The sequence below is a fragment of the Amblyomma maculatum genome, chromosome 8 (assembly GCF_055883805.1).
Source record: "Amblyomma maculatum isolate TAMU_Amacu chromosome 8, ASM5588380v1, whole genome shotgun sequence".
Taxonomy (NCBI): Eukaryota; Metazoa; Arthropoda; class Arachnida; order Ixodida; family Ixodidae; genus Amblyomma; species Amblyomma maculatum.
This window is the reverse complement of record NC_139351.1, coordinates 48,388,448-48,408,953: the sequence shown is the minus strand read 5'-3', so window position 1 is coordinate 48,408,953 and position 20,506 is coordinate 48,388,448. Positions and strand designations below refer to the sequence as shown.

At 45.9% G+C, this 20,506-nt stretch overlaps 2 protein-coding genes across 4 annotated transcripts in view; both read left to right on the top strand.

Moving 5' to 3' along the window:
- The window catches only part of Sur-8 (leucine-rich repeat protein shoc-2), a 103,660-nt gene extending 100,894 nt beyond the window's left edge, over positions 1–2,766 (top strand). For both annotated transcript variants that reach the window (XM_084576266.1, XM_084576265.1), the window contains one exon: positions 401–2,766. In XM_084576266.1, coding sequence (XP_084432392.1) covers positions 401–436 — 36 coding nt within the window. In that variant the 3' untranslated portion in view covers positions 437–2,766. The remainder of the gene's footprint in view (positions 1–400) is intronic.
- A 6,981-nt stretch (positions 2,767–9,747) lies between these two features.
- RpL32 (Ribosomal protein L32) lies at positions 9,748–19,063 on the top strand. Of its 2 annotated transcripts, none has more exons than XM_084576263.1 (4): positions 9,748–9,878; positions 10,502–10,602; positions 13,392–13,544; positions 18,879–19,063. In XM_084576263.1, exons 2-4 carry the CDS (start codon positions 10,510–10,512, stop codon positions 19,035–19,037), a joined length of 405 nt encoding a protein of 134 aa, XP_084432389.1. In that variant the 5' UTR covers positions 9,748–9,878; positions 10,502–10,509; the 3' UTR covers positions 19,038–19,063. The 2 variants fall into 2 exon arrangements, with proteins under 2 accessions (XP_084432389.1, XP_084432390.1); XM_084576264.1 differs by lacking the exon at positions 9,748–9,878 and adding an exon at positions 9,940–10,079.
- Positions 19,064–20,506: the final 1,443 nt, after the last annotated feature.

Genomic DNA, 20,506 nt, shown 5'->3' with positions numbered 1-20,506 from the left:
ACTGTTATACACTTTCCTCTTGAGTGATACCGGTAAGCTGCTAGTCATAATCTGTGTGTGCTTGCCAAGTGCACTCCATCCCAGTCTTATTCTCCTCCTTATTTCCCTTTCGTGGTCCGGATCTGCGGTCACTACCTGTCCTAAGCAGACATATTTGCCTACCACTTCCATCACTTCGCTACCTATTTTAAGCTGCTATTTCTTTCCAGCCTGTTCAGCATATTAATCTTTAGTCCTACATTTCTGCTTCTCCTGTCTAGATCATTTATCATTAGTTATCATGAAGATGTTTGTCGTGTGTGTGCCAGGAGAAATCCTGGCACGAGGTGGTGCCTAAGTGCTTGTATGAATGTACAGATTCTAGGGGGATGTTAGCAATTGTTCGCAAATTCTCTTGCAGTACCTCAAGATGAAGGGGCCCTATCGGACGCTGTGACACCCATCCCACCCGGAGACCACCCCGTGCACCAGGTGTCGCCACAGCAGCAGCTGCAGCGCTGGCAACAAGAAGCAGCGGTGGGGCTCCGGCAGGCCGGCCTCCGCTCGCCGCTCCCACGGCCTTGTCGCCAGAGTCCGCTGGCATGCACTTTTCGCAGGGGACCCCCTGGCCACCGTCGCCCGGTGCCTCCGCAACCTCCTGCTGAAGTTGTGAGAGTTGACTTCTCAACGCCGACTGTGGACGCTTGCTTCTCTGCACGGGAGTGGCGAAAATATGTGCGGAGTACCGTCTACCGCACCCAAGGAGACCACCCTCGTTCGTTAACCTTCCCGGGTACATGCCAACAGTTGTGGCCACTTGTCGGACATGGCTGTTGTGTCCGCACTTCTTCCTCTCACGTGGTGCAAAAAAAAACTGGGAAGAAATTCTCGCGCAGCAGTGCAGCATCCTGAACTTTTAACAATATCCTGGTGCAAGCATTGGTGCGACCAGCGTCGCTGCGAGAAACAAATGCCTCGGTCCTCCGGAGGAAGCTACGCTCGATGCATGCTCGTGGACACTTGAGAACAGGCCAGAGGCATGAGCAGGTATGCAAAGGAGCTAATCCGGCAGTGCCGATACACTGCCAGGCAGCACAATACATCGGCCCAGTATTTGGCTCTATCTTGGTAATATCCAGCCCAACATTGGTCTGGCATCGGATCAGTACACTCCCGATATTGGGCTGATGGTTTGTGCTGCCTGGGTGGCGGACATTGTGCCAGTTTTCCCGTCGACGTGCATCCAGAAAGGCTAGACGTTGTTTTGGGCCAACTGTTTCTCCCAAGAATTGCAACAAGGTGCAGCCATGAACTTTGACAGAGGTCAACACTGCAAGCCATCGTCGTCGCCGTCGTCGACATTGTTGAAGGAGAGAGCATTGTCACTGGGCCTTTGCAAAACCTTCAGGCTGCCTACTTCAACGTGGTTGCTTTTGTTTTTCATCAGCGATGCATTTACCACGTTGAGCTTGTTTTGATCTCGGTGTTTCATGCTGTAGGCAGAGGTGATCTCCAGACAAGGTTAGCAGACCAGCTGTTAAAAAGCATCGAGAAAAAAACCTTCTTTCAAGAAGGTTGGAAAGGGAGTTTGCAGCGGGAAGTGTTTTTCTTGATGTGTTGTCAAATTGCCAAGCAGAAATCAGAAGCTGTTTTGTCTTCCGGCCTGCTCACCGTGGCTTGTTAATGATGCCAAAGGTGTTGTTGGTTTTTGTCATTATATTTTTTTATAAACTGCAAAATAGAGATTGGGTTGCAGATTGTATGCTTCCGAGCGTGAAGTTTTGTGTCGCAGGTTCACAGAAACAAACCAGCTGCATCAAGCTGCTTGAAGAAGTGCTTCTTTGTTTGTTAGAAAATGGCGATGATACAAAAAATCGGAGCTCGAAGCTAAGGAAAGGGGACTGAACAAACTGATAAAGTGCACATATTCTGCTGCTGCTTGAAAAAAAAAAAATGTTGCGTAGCAAAGTCTCAAGTTGCAAAGTTCAGGCTGTCGCATTCACCGATCATCGCGCATGGCATCGTTTGTTCATTTACTCATGCGTGTGTGAGTTCGCATTCCTAACTTCTTTCATCCCCTTCTGTCGATTTACAGTTCTGCATCGTGCGTTGAGCGCAACCGTTATTAATGGCTTTTTGACTCGACAAGCGTTGTCTGTGAAAACTTTCGGCCGAGCGTGCTTTGACAACGGGGGTTCGTGCAGCGCTTGTGTTATGGTACTACACCCTGGACTGCTGTAAAGTTCCCCCGAAGAGGTGACGACAGTGAACAGTCGGTTCATACAATGATGACAACCATAGAAAAAGAGAGAAGGATGGACGGCTTACAATGTCGCCACTGTTGAAAACTTGTTCCGCGTGGAGCCAAAGAAAAAAAGTGATTCCTCTACTGTTGACGCGACAATTATTTATATGCTCTTGCATTTCTGTATTTTTTTTTTTGCAAGTTTTAACTCTTGGTGACTGACTGACAAAAACTGTTTTTATTTTTTGCCCATTCCTTGTTTCGTTGCATGAATTCTTTGCTTTGTTGTTATTTTTTGTAAGACTTTTTTGTGCGATTTTGCTGCTTTCTATATAATCATGCTTTTAATCACGGAACATCCCCCTCGTCAACATCAGCATCATCTCTGCCTCCCTGAATCCAGTTTGACCATTCGGTGCTTCTAAGATTACACTGAGCTGGACTTGCATGTTGTTATCATTTTTTTTGTTTCTGTTGAGTGGGGATGGTTGACAAAAGGCTGCGTTTATAGCCAATAAAATTCAAGAACATTTATTCTGAGATCGAGGCTGGTTTGTCGGTGTATATTTTCTGTGTTTGCAGAATGTCTTGATGACGTAAGTCATAAGACTACTACAGCATATCGGTAAGTATTAAAGAAAGGTAGAAGGACCAGGGGTGTTGTGTAAGCTTCAATTTCCGGACATTCCTAATTCCCAAAGTGGTGCCATTGTTTAGGGAATTTTTAATGCTGGTCGTGCAAGGTACTATTGCGGACGAAAGTTTCCAAGACGCATCATCAGGAATCTCAGCCAATAGCTGTTGTTAGCCGGTGCTCGGAGACTAGACTTAACGATCTGAAAGTAAGACTGATGTTGTGACATCAGCTAGTGAAATTAAGAGATAGCCAAAGAATGTAGCCCTTGGATGCCAAAGTCTCTTTTCTCGTGACCTGGAACTTTTGTTCCCTATAATACATAACAATGGTTACAGTTGGTGTGGTTTCATTGCACATTCATTACACATAACATTTTCACAATTTCTTAGCACATGTGTCATGCAAAAGTGGAGTCAGTCTAGACTGTTTTTGCTCTTTTAGAGTGATAAAATGTGAGGTGCAATAAAGATAACCTAGTATTGTCCTCGGGTGACGCGATAGCTCAAAGAAAGGGATAGCCTGGAAGTTTCGAGGCTGAATGAAAGAAATGTATATAATTAACATTACTTGATAATTGTGGCCTTGGAATAATGACACACTGGCATTCACTTTTCCTGTAGTATTAGAGTGAGCTCAATATAAGAACTGAGATGCGCAGGGGCTTCTTGGTTATAAGCGCACTGCATTACTAACAGAGTATTCTGTCTATTAAAACATACTGTCACGAAAGATACATAAGATATACCATTCATAGTAAGCAGTTTAATTGCGTTTACAGATTAATGCTTCACCCCTGGTGAAAGTATGACTCTGCACTTGACATGCTTAAAGAAGCATTTGCTGGATTCTTATGGCCAATCAGAATAGTGAACAAGTGAGTACTGGTGGTGAATTTCATTACGGCAACACACAAAGTCGCCCTCGTGGCTGATGCTGTGTGAGCACCATCATTTGCTGCTACCAGCCAGGAGTCTGACACAGTAGGCGAGGAGGTCGCAGATATATGGATTCGATACCACGCAAGCGATAGTGCTCGACAAGATGAAGCAGCGACGAAGGCAATGCACCGTCTGCTGTAAGCACTACCAAAGGCGACAATTTTAATTCTGTTTTTTGAAATACCCTGTTATACCTCGTCACCAATTTCGCCGTCGGCTTCATTTGAATGTAAAGTGTTCAAAATTCCACGCAAGGTCATGTTGTAACATCATAATCCTGTAGACCAATCATGATTTTCCAGACCGCTATGCTGCTATGTTTTTTTAATTACAAAAGAAAAAAAATCCCGGGGGCGAAAACGCTGCCCAAGTCTTCTTTTTTTTTTTTTTTTTTTTAACATTCCCAAAGGTTTCACCAACCAGTACAAGAAAAATGAGGGGCTCACCAGAAGACAGAGCGCCGTAGTTTCAGGTTATCAATCGGGAAGAGTTGGACCTCGGAGTGTCGTCGTACGGGTCGACGTTACAGCACAGCTAAACCTTTTCAAGATATCGGCCTTTCTGTGCTACACGCAGATCTCGCGCATGTCAATTTATCCTCATATTAACAGTCGCACTGCGTTTTTATGGCCCAGTAGCCGCCAGCGCCCCTTGCGGGTGACGTTCAGTGAAATCACCATTTGTTCTACATGCCTTATAAGAAATCATTTCAAAAGTATGCGCATATATCAGGCTCAAAAACTGTTAATTAGAGAGGATCATGATGTGAAGTGCATGGGTGGAATTGTGCTTGAATGGGCCTGTCATTATACTGCATCACTGCGGTGGCACAGTGGCTAGACGCTTGACTACCGGAGGCTGTGTTTCGATGGAGACTACACGTGTGGTGCCAGTGCAAGTTAAAGATCCCTAAGTGGTCAAATTACTAAGGACGTAGCCCTCCACTACGGTACCTCTCCGCTTTCACTGCACCTTCACTCACCGCGCGGTTCAGGTGTGAACGAAAAAATGTGACAAATATATTGTGTCTTTTATATTGTTACGTCAATGACGCAGCCCATGAAGAAGAGGACGAGGCTTGAGCTCGTGGACTGGGGACGAGGACATGGGGGAGGCTGTGAAAACCAATTTATAATGCACATATTTGATAGTCACATTATTTTATGTTCTCAGTAGTTTATGACACTTAATTCGTGCTTTAAGCAGAAAGTTCATCATTATAAGTGTTGAGTATTTTTGTTCCTACTGCCCTGTTGGGCACCACCGAGCCAGCGCTTGGTAGAATGTACTCTGCGTGGACTGTCTAAGGTATTATGCAGAAGGTTATGAGTCGTGACAGATTGGGTAACACTGAAGGTGACGACGGTGAAATCTTATGTGAACGGTACTCTGCGTAGACTATCTAAGGCATTATGTAGAAAAATGACAGCTAGGTTGGGTAACACTGAAAGTGACTGCGGTGAAAGCTTTTGGGAAACGTGCATAGCCAAACGGAAAAGTCGACCTTGGGCCTGCAGTGGTCCAACATCGACGTGCAATTTTGGCCGGTCTCTGCCCAAGGTCGGGTTAATGTCTGAATTGGTTGTCGCCCTTAGGCCAGCCGATTGTTGGCTGCCAACATGGGGCCAGGGTCGGTGGCCGACCTTGCAATGTAAAAAGCCTGAATAGTTTCGATTAAATGCAAGTTCTTAACGTTGCCAACAGAACATGCACATTCTTTCTGGAAAAATTTGTGATCCTCAGGATATTCTACAAAGCTGAAACGAATAGTGATTTTTGCATATGCTGCTTCCTCTGGTTTTTGCAGACTGCAAAAAGCAGAGGACTGGCATGTGACCATAACACAAACATGGGATCAGGTTCATCATGTCAATCATACAACACTGCACCAAATAAATATCAAAACAAGACAGCAACTTTAAGCGAGCTTATACATTCCCCAATGAGGCGTTATTTCAGAGCAAGTGACACTCGCAAGTCGAGATAAGTTATCTCAGTCATTCTTAAATGAGTATATATAAACGTAATTTCTGGGTTCGAGTTTTATATCTTTTGCAATGATGCGTAAGACATTACTCTACACTAGCCACCAGGCGGTTTTCCCCTATTCATATGACCGCTGAATAATTCATAATCGAATCCCTTTTCTTACCTGTTTCGGTTTCAATATAGACTGTGACATCACAGCTGTATGGGTCACGTGAGGAACAAAAAAAAAACAGCGATATAATCGCTCCTTTGTCGTTTGAAAAGCCAGCCTGCCTCATGAACAGGAATCACAATGTTAACAGGGCGATGATAGGGCCGTTCAATATATTGCCGTTTTATACTTCTGTGAATAATATAGGTCTGTGATTCTACGATCGCAAAGTTTTAGTCCCTATAGTGCGCGGCGAGTATTACAAAAAAAAAAAATGCGATAGAAATCAGGATCAGGAAGCTCGATTAGTTCGCTGTAGCTCGATCCTCCCACCGAGAGCGACCGCCATTTTGAAATGCTCGCGTGACGTCAGAAGAGAATACGTGGCGGAGCGTCGTCTGCAATGCAGGCTGTAATATCAATTAAAGGACATGTCTTTTGTGGACGATTGACACAGCGGTCGTCTCTCATGCAGAAGTGCTTGGTGAATATGTTACCGCACAAAAGCGGTATAGAGTGAGGTATATATTCTTCAATATAAGGCACGATCACAGTCAGTGGGCAGGGCCCTTAGAGCTTATCGACGCACTGATATATATGTCGCATTACACGGCGACGAAGCCAGTACGACGCCTATCGCCGTAGTGTGAGGTTTCGACCCCGTGACGCCGACGGAACGGATCAGCGGGCGGTCCCGATCTGTTTGATATCTGAAGCCGAGCGAGAGCTTGACACTAGCTGATGAGTGAACGGCTTGAATTCAGCTGCGCTATTCTCTGGCTGGACTGTGTTGGAAAAAATTAGCTGGGGTTTAGCTTTAGTTAAACCCGGTTACCCGATGGCTTGAAGAGGGGCCCCATCTGCGGTAAAGGTCAAACGTGGCTACAGGTCGTGTTTACGCGATGGGCGACACGTCCAACTTTTCCATCGTTAATCACGGAAACCCCAGACGAGTGCGTATTATATATTACTTCTGAGAGCATAGACAATGCTACACTGTGAGCGATGTTTGCTTCGAATATGCTAGTAGTCTGAAAACACAGGCAAATTTTTAAAGTTTGGCCTTGAAATACGGAAGTCTCTGTACGAATTTAGTGACTGTTGTAAGTACAGCTGCCGTCTGGTATCACTTCGTACACAGCAGCACGGCCTATACGACACTGCATTCGAAATTCATGTGGCATCTATATATCTAGAATCGATACATTTAGATAATTCTGCACATTTGTAATGGCTGTGTGCAGCAATCGAGTAACTTTAATCCTTTTCGCACAATGAGTCAGCTGTGCCAGAAAAAAAAAAAAAAGCCATTCGTTGCCCACAATCACGACAAATATATCAAACTCGATGTCCCATTTCAAATATTGAATTTCAAAGTACGTTCGTCCCGTATTCGACCTTCCCGAACTTAATTTCTGCCATTTTTTTTATTGCTAAATGTACATAATTACAAAATATATTTGTAACTTAATTTAACCGCATCGTTAATGCAACTCGTGATCGATAAACTTTCGAAATATTGCGCTGTTTCGTTTTTATTCGGACGACAAGAAAGGTTTCGGTTTTCATTCTGCGTTTTTTGTTTTATAAACCCCGAAATTTGGCGGCATTTTTCTGCTTGTTGATAAAGATATTTCTGTATATGGATTGCCACGATGGTTTTCGTCTACGACTGCTAAAATGTTCTCACTAGTTTCGGTTTCGGCACCTGAGAGATGGCTGTGGTCACGCGCGGCATGAAAAAACGGGGTATATAGGGGAGAAAACCTGGGCCAGGGGGCGCTGCGCCGCTCTGTGCGTCAGCGCCCTCCATGGAGACCCCGTCAAAATCTACGCGCAGCCCGGCCGCGTCGTCTGCTAGCCGCCGCATAGAAAAGCATGTTGTCGTCTGCTCCGCGCTGCTTTCTAGCACGTGTTTGCGCGCGCGCGCTCGGTTGTTTCTCTCCTCCTCCGGCCGCATTGTGGCCACCGTCGCGCTCTAACAATGAGGGGGGAAGAAAGAAAGAAAAGAACTAGAAGGAAAATAATGACGGCGCACTTTTTTCGCGAAGCTTGTGTGGAAACGGTAACGGGATGGTTGTGGGCCTTTCTTTTTTTTTTTTTTTTTTGGGGGGGGGGGGATATCTCGTACCGTTCGTGTGTCGTACTTCTCTAACTGGCGGTGCTGAAGCAGCCATCGTGGAACCGGGTCGGCCTCAAGAAACAGATATTCGTCATTAATGCGATCACTTTACGTCAATCATCCTATCCTCATACGCGATCCTGCTTCGGGAGCTCAAAACTGCGTGTTCGCTATAGGAGATAACTGAACTAGGAATTGTGCAGCGTAACAGTGGAATTAAGAAGACAAAGATTTCCGTGGAGAGATGTCCCCGTCTGCATGGAAAGTCGTCAGACATTTCCTCGCTGTTCGTCTCGTGGAGAGGAAACTGCCGCAAAAATGGCATGCCTCGGCTTCTGGGGAATGACCCAGGTCGTTAAGAAACCCCTCATCGTTAACGGTAGCTAGGTCATTGATTTCGGATGGCAGCGCCGCAGCAGTGAACTTCCCCTGGCCGGTGTCGGCAGGAACCAAAGGGTAAGGCGGCATGCTTTGTGCCTTTGTAGGGAACGCATCCTAAACGTGCCGAAAACAGGCCCCACGGCGCCGGCAGCACTGCCTAAAACGTTTGTCCCCAAAGAGCTGAATAGGCGCCTTTCAAGTGACAAGTCACAAAGGGAAAGGAAGGAGCACTCGAAGGCTGGACCCTTCATTCTGTGAACATGGACAGAGGCATCAAGAGGTGCCGCCTCAAGTCCTTCAAGATACCTGTCGTTTGCCTCCCGCCTTCAAGCAGCGAATTCGCGTTCATTTTTTTTATGCATGTCTTAGCCTGCCAACAAGCGCTCTTTGAAAACAATGTCCGGCGATCAATTAATCATAATTTCTTGCTTTCAAAAGCACCGATAAAAAACATGCCTCCAGCCAGCCTCTATGTCAGCCGGGGCACAGAAAAAAGCAAAAGCAAAGCAAAAGCAAATCCCACTGGGAAAGAGCGCCGGCTTTGCGCGCGAGAACGCGCCACCAACCCCCCTCGTCCTCACTCTCCTTCTCCCGCTCCGCGTGCACGCGCGGCTGAACGTAGCACGCGCTCCCGAGCGAGCGGGCTGCGCAGACTCCGCAGACAGCCACGCGCAGCGCGGGCGCGGATGCGCGTAGGTTTTGTAGTTCCTCTCCGCTCCGCTGGAAACCGAGCGCTGGCGTCGCGGAGCAAACTCCAGCTTTGGTTCCCTATATGCTGATTGTGCAATTGTGATTCCTATTCTTGAGGCAAGCTGGCTTTAGTGTTGTAATGAATTGAAACGACAAAGGAATGATAGTATATTGTTTCCTTTCCTTTCCTTTTTTTTTTTTTGTCTTCATCTCTTATGTGCCTGAGACTAAGGCAACACAGGTATCACTAGACTGTCGAAATCGAAACCGAAACAGGCGAGATAAAGTTTTATTATAAACTATTATGCGGTTGTAAGCAAATATTACGTAATAATTCATGTACAATGTTGCTTTGTGCATTATTACAAATAATAAAACACAAAAAGCTGTACCAAATAAAAGTTCTTTTTTTTTTTATTTACTTTCCTCCTCACTATCACGGGACCAATGTTACTAGACTAGTAACATTGCCTCGGGACCACGGCACCATGCTCCATCTTAACTGTTCACGCTACCCTTTGTATTAGCTCTATGACGCTACCGATAGGAAATTCGTAAAACACGACGCAGGTGCTCCTTTAGAGACTTTGGAAAAAATTGGTGCAAAAAGCGCACGTTTCTTACAACCAATGTTGCCGATAGCTGAAATAAGAATACGCAACAGGAGGCGCCAGTGAGCTTCCGCGATATGATTTCCGTTCGCGCATGCGCTCTTAGCTTCTTTTCGGTCTTCGCGGCGAGTGCTGGTGAGTGTCGTTTTGTTGTCTGCTTCAATCTGGCGAATCTGGCATATGTGTCGCGTGATTTGGTATTCTGCCGCTCTAGTATTGAGAAAGGCTTCATTAAGGTTCGCAAAAAGTATTTATTTTTGTACGAGAAATGGAATTTTCATCGGGAAGCAGTCGATTTCGGTATCAATGGTTCATGGCGTCCACGAGTGCTAACAGGTATGTGTTGGTTGCAGCTTCACACCAGTTTTCATGTACTGCGCTTGTTGTATTAGTGTTCTAGCAAAAGAACGATAGCATCGCGTTTCAGTGCCGAGCTAAGAGTCACCTGTGGCCTTCGTATGGTCAGTGGGTGCTTATATGCTCGGAGAGAAACGGCCCGCATATGCGTCGGTGGCGTTTCATAAATGACTCACCGATCACAATACGGCCAACATTCGTGTCATTTGTTTTCGCCAAGTGTGTTCTTAAGCAAAGGAAAACGAAAAAAATTGTTACCATGTAGGGGTCGCTTTCCTGACCTTGCTGCAGGGTGTGCTTCAAACTGTTGCTACGTCGAGACCTTGCCGGAAAAGTGCGACTAAAGTCATATTTGTGGCTGCCGTGATTTTAACGTGGACTTTATTGCTTGCTTTTTCCAGTTTAAACAATGGCTATCAAGCCATTGAAGACCGTTCCTGTCGTTAAAAAGCGGGTGAAGAAGTTCATCCGTCACCAGAGTGACCGGTATGTGAAGCTGAAGGTGAGTAGCTGAGCATTACTCTTGACTCTGAAGCCTATTTTTACTCAATCACGTGTACGAGAGACGCGCGTGTGTAGCGGTGGTCAGGTTGATGCACGTCTCGCCGGTCTCCACCTTTAGAACTGTTCACCTAGTCGCATTCGCGAGACTGGAAAATCGCAAGTAGAGCGTAATTTGCACGTCGTGAAGTGTAATTTTAATTGTCAGCAATGCGTGGGACTCGTTCAAAGCCGCCCGCAGTGGTTTTTTTTTTTTTTTTTCATCATTGCTACAATGACGGCTAAAGCATAATCGGGCCCGAAGTCAGTCGCGGTTGTAAGATCTGTGATGCTCTGCCAAGTTATTGGAAATAATTCATTTCTGCCAGAGTGCTCTAGATGCATGTTAAGATAAGACATCAGAGCTTTTACCAGGAAAGGGATTTATTGCATTGTTTCAGAGTAGATTTTAGTGATACTTCCTCTGTGCCCGTAAACGTCAGGTATTTGAGGCCACCTGGGCTATGGTCGTTAGTTGCTCTGTCAGCAATGGGGTTAAGATCGGGTGAGTAGACCCCCTTAAGAAATCGCTTCTAGGTGCAGTGGCTGCAAATGGGGCTGTGTAAATTGAACCCAGCAAAATTGCTCTTAGCTAGGCAATTGCTGTGTCCACGTGGATTTTGGAAGGCTGAAAACATCGAAACTCGTGCAGAAAGCTTGTTGAAAAATATAAACCCTTGAGTCTTCAGAATAACAATTCGAGGTTATTAATATCAGTGTTCCCAAGTAGTGGGTTTCCTGCTAAATTCAGGTTTTTGCACTCTGGCAGGTGAAAAAATTGCATTTGGGTGGAGGGATATAGACCTGTTGGCATTTATATTGGCAGTTTTCATGGTATTAGTCTTTGTTTAAAATGGTGCAAGTTCTTTGAAATCATACTCATTTCTGTACAAGTCCATCGCTGTTAATGCATGGCACCAGAGATTCAAGGTAGTGAATATTGGAGCCCAAAGGGGTCTGCTCTTGAGCCACTGTGTTGCTTTTAATGCATTTTCAGTGTTCCAAATCACTCAGTGGTAACTTTTTGTCCTACCCTGTCCAATGGGAAGGATCAGCGCCACTACACTGCTCAGAATCGGGCCCCTTGCGCTCTCGACTTTTGACAAAGGCTATGTGTACATTGGCAGCAGTGCGGGAATCCTGCCTAGATTGATGTCCTTTTTCGAGTGAAAGGGCTTGTGCGCAACAGTTTGTAGTTGGGAGAGAAAGTACTTTTGCAGCTTGAATTTAAATCTACAAAAGGCAGGTGGGATATTCCTATGAGTGAAATCGTTAGTCCGAAGGTTCTAGTAATAGAGAATGTGCTTTCTAGTATATTTCAAATACTGGTTATATTTGCAAGCAAATATTAAAATGCCCAAGAATTGACTTTTTGGTGCAAATATTAAATGTTCCATGTTTTCTATTCTGGAATTGGCAACACTGATCGATGTTTACCAAAAGTGTGGCATTTCTGCTGCTAGTTTAATCACAAACGCTTGCGGTTGACCGTGTTCGGAGATGGGTGTAATTAATGTTTCTTAAGTGTGCATTCATGACTGCATTTTTTTATTAGCTTGTCAGCTGATTGTGACAGATGTTAAAGGGACCATAAATAGATATTTGCAGGAACTAGAAAGAGTGCACAATCTGTTGCATCATTTGTATCTGCGATGCAAAAATTTAAAGCTAGCCTTACCTAATGTGGAACATGTAGGTGATTGAAAGTAATGCTCCTCCTCTCCCCTTTCATCTCTATGCTGGGAAGTGCAGGGAAAAAAAAGCATTTTTTGATAGCTTCTTGACTGTGCCACTTACCGCCCATATCGCTTTGGCATGTCCCGTGAAGAGGTAATCGCATGTGGCAACAATTCTGGCTACACTTACACTTAGCAATGAGCTGTGGGTTGCCAAAGCACTGTCACATAGTCGTTTAACTTCTGGGTCAGTACAGGTGTAGCAGTGCGCGAAACAAGCTAACCGCAGGAAGCTTTGCAGACACTTTTAAGTATTGTGTGAGGTTTATTTTCCTATCAGTTTCAGCAAAGCATTTGCAGAGGCTTGCTTCGTTAAGAGTTGTGCATATGTCAGCATATGTAGAGATGAGTGAAAGTGGTAGCAATGAGGTACAAGAAATATCTAGCTTCAATTAGTCACTTCATGCAAGAGTATTTTGGCGTCACTTAGAAATGCGATGCGAAACCAGAACGGTTTCGATCAATGCCTTTATGATAATTCACGTTTGTTTAACCATTAATGTGGCGCACTGGAATAACTCTTCAATATGACGCTCTGTCGCAGAGCCCCGTTGGCGATAGCATCATTGCCACTGTCATTACTGCTTGAAAGGGAAAGCACAGTTAACGGCGGTTGGAAAGTACAGCTGAAAAACATGGTGGCACCCTCATCGCGGGCAGTCTCGTTGGAAGGGGTCAGAAAGAGCTATATTTAGAAAAAAATCATAATATATAGGGTCCACACAGTTAATTTGGCTTTAATACTTGAACTACCTTTACAGATTTGCTTCATTAGAAAGATTTAGTATACTGCACAATAACTACCATGCGGTGCCACATGCTGCAAATCTGCACACAGGCACTGGAGGAGTGCAGAATTGGGTTACGATGATGGATTGCAGATCACGCTATGCTGAATCTCTTATTGCAAGGACCATAACTCCTCTCTGGGTCTGCTTTGGGTGACTTGGTACCTACCGTGAGAATTCTGGGCCCTGATTGCTCGGCACCATCTTGTTCTTTCCTCGGCGTGCAGCCCAACTGGCGCAAGCCCAAGGGTATTGACAACCGCGTGAGGCGGCGCTTCAAGGGCCAGTACCTGATGCCCAACATCGGTTACGGGAGCAACCGCAAGACCAAGCACATCCTGCCCAATGGCTTCCGCAAGGTGCTCGTCCACAACATGAGGGTGAGTCTGGCATACGAGGCCGTTGCACGCCGCCTAGCACGGTCAAGAATGGCGCCAACCATTCCAACCCGCCTCAGCGGCTACTTGTTGCTACAGGGCAGCTGTCTGTTGGTTTTGAGCGTTGCAGCTTGACAAAATCATTAGCTGCATCCTCTCAACGCTTGGATTCTGAGGGCCACATGTGGTGGAATGTCGGATGCTTTAGGGCATTGCAGTGCAAGTTTGAAGTGAATGCACTCAATCCAAAGTTATTTCAGCAGAACTGAAACTATGGTTGTTTGCTTACTTTTGGCTGTGTTTAAGAGAATTTTACAAATTGTGATGTCAGGCCAGCAGCCGGCGGGATGGTAATCTAGTTAATATGGTCTGTCATGGCAAATGACTCATTTCTGCAAGCAGTGTTTTGGGTAGGGCAAGGCTTAATGTTGAGCAGTGTTTTGTTAGTACACCTGTTTTTGCTAATCATTTACGGTTCATGCTTTATTAGATTTGCCTACAAGTTGTGATGTATCTAGGGTTGAATCTGGGTTTGTTGTTTATCAGGGTGCAATACATCTAAAGCTGCATGCCCTCATAATAGCCACAATCTCTTTAGTGTAAATTGGCTGTATGTAGGATTTGTCTTAATGGCATTGCTGGACCAAAATTAATTTTAGGCTTCATTTTTCGTCGCCACTTCATATTGTAATTCATTGACTCGAGCAAACTGAGGGGAAATTTATGTACGGGCTGGGAGCATGGATGAGTGGGTGAGCGGTTGCAGTGACATTTAGGGGACACTACTGGAGAGGTGGGTAATTTTGCTTTGAAATTGGCTCAGAAAATTATGAAATTATGTCCCTTGTTTCATTAACAGGGTTCCAAAAATTGTCTACCTTGAGTAGCTTTCATGAATGAATATTGATGCCATGATGTCGAGTTTGGGATGGAACTTGTGACATCAACATATCGTCGGTCCACAAAAGTTACTGCTGGATGATGTCCTCTTCCGTATCCCCTCAGTTAAAATCCGGTCTTCTTCCTGCTATGGCCACTTCATCCTGAACAGAAGTACTACCGACTTGCAGCATTTGATTTCCCCGAGTGTTGGGATTGGCAGGATTTGCAGCTCCACTAATTGTTGTGGTACAATGAAAGCTTGAAGGATTTGAATTTCACTTCTCTGTCTGACCACGTTCCATTAAAATCTGCATGTAAGAGACTCTTAGTTTGGACACGAGTCTGTTCCATCACAGATAATTTGAGCCATGTGCTGTGTCTGGGTTGTGCTGGCACCCGACACATGTTGAGATGCCCCCACAATAGAGCGGCATGGTTACGAGGCTGTGTGCCTTCAAAATGGTGAGCAAAGATAAAACAATGTAGTAGAGTAAAGCTGAACAGACACCATGACCAGCGTGACGGCACCGGAAGGTGTAGGAGGTAGCGATGGCAGTGGCTGCCTGCGCTTTGTTCCGTTTGACCTCTGAAGCTTGCAACTAAATGCTTGTTAATTCGGAAATACAGATGAAGTCTGTTGACAAGTTCTAGCCACTGAAGGTCGTCGGATGGGTGCTATGGGTATCTTGCTGGTTGGGCTTGCGCCCAGGTACAATAGGCACTGTAAATGATTGTTGGAATTGCACCTCTCGAGCTTGATCTGCGTGTTGACTGTGCAACATACACTCAATGGGAAGCGGGACGAAATATGGGACTGCCCCATCTCTGATAATAGGCCAATCAGTGGATCAAAGTAGCCGTGGCTGGTTGCATTTCACATTTGCAGTTGTAGTTTTGCTTGTGTGTATGTTTCTGGGTGAGTCAAGGCCGGCTGTGTTGTAAATTTGCAATTCTAGTCTGAAGTCTCTGCATGATCAGAATCCAAGAAGTGATCTTGAACCGGAAATTTTTGCAGTTTTACACTTGTCGTTTTTCGTAACAAGAAAAGGCATTTTGCATGTGTGGATGCAATGCCAGCTTATCCCCACAGTTGCAAAGGCAATTTGAAGCTGAACTGAATTCCACACGTAGATGTGTAACACATCTGCTGCTGATAAAGGGCCATCGGTCTGGACTTTGCTCTGAGTGAAGCTATTCTAACAGATTTTTGAAGCTAGCAAAGTCTGCTAACGCAGCGTCTCTGCAAAAGGACTCTAATACTTCCTGGAAGTTTAGGCCCACTGCTTGGCACGAATAAAATGCGTTTTGGTCTCGTAGGTGGTACTAGAGGATATTAAAACCGGAGGAAAAGTGACACACCTTTTCCATTGTCAAGTTTCAGGTGATGATCACTTCGTTCGGTTGTCTTTGCCGGGCCATCTTCACTAGGTGCATTTGGGTCAGGTTGCAGTGCCAGCTGAGGCATTTCACGGTGTGCCCATCATTTATGGCCAAACAAACAAGGTTGCAGCCCCGCCACTTGGGTTTGTTCCTCCGCAAAATTGTTGCTGCTGCATCAATTTTTCTAGGCGAAGTATGGAGGAGGTATCGGCCGAAAACGATTGCAGTGGTAAGGCCGACATGTGAAGTTTTGCAATACCTGTTTTTATGTATAGTGTCAGTGTGATGGACGTTACAGAAACTGCATTAGCGCACCGTGAGCAGCTCGTCCCCAAAGTATGTTTTAGTGTGGTGTTAGTTTACAGTGGAGGTGGAAGGCCTTCTCAGTATCGCTGCCATTGCTGCTTATATTTAAAATATCGTATATCAGGCAGCTACCGCTCATTTCCACCAGCGAAATGCCTCGAGATGGAATAATTTATGGCATGGCGTTGAACGGTCGAAATGTTTCAGGACATGTCAAAGAGGGCTGTGTTCAACATTTGAATTAGAGAAAGCGTTGTCGCAAAACGTAAAACTGATTTATGTTAAATAGTGCTACATTCCGAGCAGTTGCAGACTCAAGCCAGAATTGAGTGTACCTCAGAAACTGTCTTCAAAGCAAGGTCAGTAACAGCTGAAGGAAGCAGCGACAGCTTGTTTAGCTGAAGCGGGCGGCTACCGCTTGGAAGGACACCGATGCCAAGGGTACAAAAAGTGTAGGCCGAAATTCTGGCAGTGGCGTTAGACATGCCCTTTCTTTGTTAGTGTTCTGCACATGGGGACTTCCTTTCGCTGTTGGGCGTTTCTGGCCATGACGCACCCCCGTGTCGGCTTGGTTTCAGTTAAGGAGTGTATCTGGGAACGAGCGTAGCGATTTTTTATTCTGATTGCTATACAAATAACCTAGTGATCGGAAGATTCGCATTTCAGTGTTCTGCAGGTATTGTTAATTAACATCATCAGCCTGATAATCAATTAGATAAATGAGGATAATATACGAAAAACTTCTTGATACTTGTTGAGAGTCCGATTTCGAGCTTTGCTCGTATTTATAGTGAAAAGAGCAATCACTCCAGTCCGCAGTCGGTCTCGTGCAGACAGCCTTTCGAAAGTACCGCGCACACGGAGGACTTACATCTGGTGGCCCGCACAACAGAGAGAAATGGCTCGTCAAATCAAGATGATGGAGGGAGGTGGAAAGAGGCTAAAACAACCTTCTTTGCTGCTGCTAGCCGCTAGCAAGGGTGTGGCAAGAGAGAGAAATCAGCGATTGAGTGAACGTGACACGTCGCCGACAGAATAAAAAAAAAATAAAAACCTGCGACAGATGGCAGAACAACCCTTGAACTCGTAACCACACGCACGTGTGCACCGCATGATTGCTTAGCGCGATAGAGTAGCAAGAAGGTGGCAGGGGTCGCTCTATACTCTTTAGTATATACGCATCAATGCAACGTGGGGTGAAAGTATGAACTTGTAGAAAGATATTACAGATGGCGCAGCCTGTCCAAGTGCAGTTTGAACGCACAATAGAGAACGTACTGATACGTTCGTGACAGCAAAAGAGTTATTCCACTCAGCGTGCAATAACTGGAAGCGTGCTGTACTAAACCTCTTAGAGCTCCATGTGTGGCTTCTTTGGGTTAATGCATTTGAGGTAATGGCTGTTCGGCACCATTGCTGTTGACTCCATGCTAAACTGACAGAATAAGAATCTATGCTAGATTGTTGAATTGGTGTTGTCTCAGTTGCACTGTTTTTTGCATCCGGCGTTGCTTAAGCAATGAGCTTGTTGTGCTAAGCTAGAAAGCCAAGTCTTGCGTGTGACGTTCATTTTCTGGCTCACCCAAGCTCTCTGTTCTCGGTAAAAGTGGCGCGACTGTTGCCTCGGGCCCCAGTGTCTCTAGCTGATGCGTAAGGCAGCACTGTTGTGAGGTTGTGGTAAATGTATTCACGCAACTTGCACCGTGAAACTGCTGGACCACTGTGTCACTGTAAGCTTTGTCAGCTGAGGGCCTTCTTGTTTTGCTGGGAGTGGCAACACTGTTTGACATGCCTGGTCTTTCGTCCGCACTGGTGCATTTTATTTCGTAACGCCAGTTCTTGCTTGATCGTTTAAGCCGGTTTCTGGAGTGTCCGAGGCACACATAACGTTTGCACGCGACCGCACCGCTCACGGTTCTGCCGGCGGCATGTGATATTTCGCGTTTGGGACGAGCCAAGAGTCACCAGGGGTTGCCTTTCCCTGCACCTCTGGTGCTGATGGTTGCTCGAGACATCACTCCTCCCACAGGGCAAGCATCATTGGTGCCGTACTCCCTGCCTCAGGGAGTGGTCCAATTTGACAACGCTTACGTGGGACATGCATTGTATTCTCTCGCTGTTCGGCCTTTGTAGTGGGCAACCACGGGGGTAAGACTCAGCTTACCAGAAGTTCAGCTGAATAGAAGTGCTAGACAGTGTTATGGTTACTAAGGAGGGGATAAGGTGTATGTAAATGTGGGAGTAGGGGATCTTTGTCACAGGCAGAATTTCATTTCTTTATGTTTATTTAATGTTCGCAAAGGACATGAGGGGGTGCAGAAAAAAAGCTGCTGTATGGATAACTTCCTCCTACTGTATATGAGCAGTGGCAGATGCTGCAGAAGTGGTACATGTCAATAGTAGCAGTGCAAACTAGTCTGTACTGGACTTCAAATGTGAACTAGGTACCCAACTATTCACTGAAAAGTGGGCAGTGTTCCATGCACAGGAAGCCATCTCCTTTTCCTGCCAACTAATGGGGTGTACCTCCAATATTTAATTTGTTTGTTTTGTGACAAGCAAAAATGGTTTGATGCATTGCGCGTAACATCTCAAGTGTGTAATTTTTCAATGGCGAAATTTTGTCATAGACCGGCGAGCATCCATACAGGCGAGAGAAATTTTCAGCAAAGCAAGCGGTTCACATTCCTCCGTAATGCAATATGTGGCCAGGTGTACTGTTGTGGCTGTTTCTGAGGTGCCATTCTCCTTGGTTTTGCCTCTTCCCAGGAACTGGAGATGCTGATGATGATGAACAGGCGGTACTGTGCAGAGATTGCGCATGGCGTGTCCTCCAAGAAGCGCAAGACACTCGTTGAACGGGCCCAGCAGCTTTCCATCAGAGTGACCAATGCCAATGCAAGACTGCGCTCCGAAGAGAACGAATAAACATTCACCCGCTTCATTCACCCCAACACGCGACCTCTGGTGTGCTTCGTTATTCTGCTTGTGGCACACATTGTTTTTGGCATATCTGTTGAGATCTGGGTGGATTTCGTAACTCTGGTTATGAGGCGAAATGGCCCCGCCGCAGTGGTTAGGGCACTTTACTACTGTTCCCATAGAGTAAGGAAAGAACTTAGGAGAGGCCCTGACGTCTTTTTTATTTATTTATTTTTTATTTTTAAGCCGGAGCGGCCGACCGGACGCTGCAACGTCTCTCCTCTTTTACCCTCATTTTCTTTCTCCGCGACGCTCACGTACCTAGGGCCCTTAGCAACGTTGTTGTTAGTGGCCCGAGTTTTCATAGCAACAGAGTCGCCGTTGCTAATGGCCCGACTTGGCTAACCCTAAATTTTGACGTCATTTCCACCACACTTCCTTCAATGCATTGTGAATGGCAAGGGCCTCTCCTAAGTTGTTTCCTTCCTCCATGACTGCCCAAGGATGCGGCGGCTGCTTTTCAACGGAGGCCAAAAGCAAGCGATTCGTGCGCTGTGTGAGTGCACACTATGAACCTCGGGCAGTCTAAATTACTTAGCCCTCCACAGGCGTCTCTCTCTGGGACGTTGAACCCCATACACCAATCCAAGAGGTGAAAGTGTGTGCTCATTGATTTTTTTGCGGTCGATATTTTCTGGAGCCCTCCACTACGGCATCCTTCATAGCCCGGTCTCTCTTTCCAACCCCATAAAACGGAAGTGAGATTTTCAGTCTCAAATCCTGTTGTAGATGCATCAGTGGCACTTGAAAAAATGCGGCAATACTGCCTATGGAAGTTTCCTTTCGGGTGGGCGACTTGTAGACAGATGATTAAAGCAATCAAACTTTGGGCGTAAGGCTGTACGCGTGAAGTCTGCGGCATTGACAATTCATTCCGTGCATCGGGGGGGGGGGGGGGGGGGGGGGGGGCTCGAGAAGCAGCAAGCTGAGAATTCCTAGCTTGAGGGGCAAGGGGCAAAACGCATTAATATCCAGTGTTCGGTGCATCTTCCACTCTGGATGTGCTGTGACGAGCGCTGCTATAATTTCTAATTGCGGGTTAAGTGCTGTTCAAGCTTTGGCATCTACCGGTGGCATGTGAAGTACTGCAAACCCGGGTAAGTGAACATTGCGCGGCATGGCATGTCATCCTAATGTACCCGTCGTTAGTGGATTTCTCGGCGAATTAGAGGCATCACTATTTCGTGTACTTCATAATCTTAGTGGCACTTCGCTTATTTCGTAATCGATATCTACCTTTTGAAATTTGCTGTGTAATGCGCAAGGCTTGCCATTTTGAGGCTGGCTTTAGCGTTTAATTTGGATATACACATCTCAAGCGCGGATGCTGCAGGCGCTTTTAAAAAGCCGCTGTTCGCAAGATATATAGAGCGTCTGTGAGAAGTGTCGGCGATTCCATGTGCAGGGATGTCGTA

Coding starts and splice junctions, on each gene's coding strand:
- RpL32 (XM_084576263.1), top strand. CDS start 10,510: ATGGCTATCAAGCCATTGAAGACCGTTCCTGTCGTTAAAAAGCGGGTG. Junction 10,603..13,391: donor ACCGGTATGTGAAGCTGAAG/GTGAGTAGCTGA, acceptor CTCGGCGTGCAG/CCCAACTGGCGCAAGCCCAA. Junction 13,545..18,878: donor TGCTCGTCCACAACATGAGG/GTGAGTCTGGCA, acceptor GCCTCTTCCCAG/GAACTGGAGATGCTGATGAT.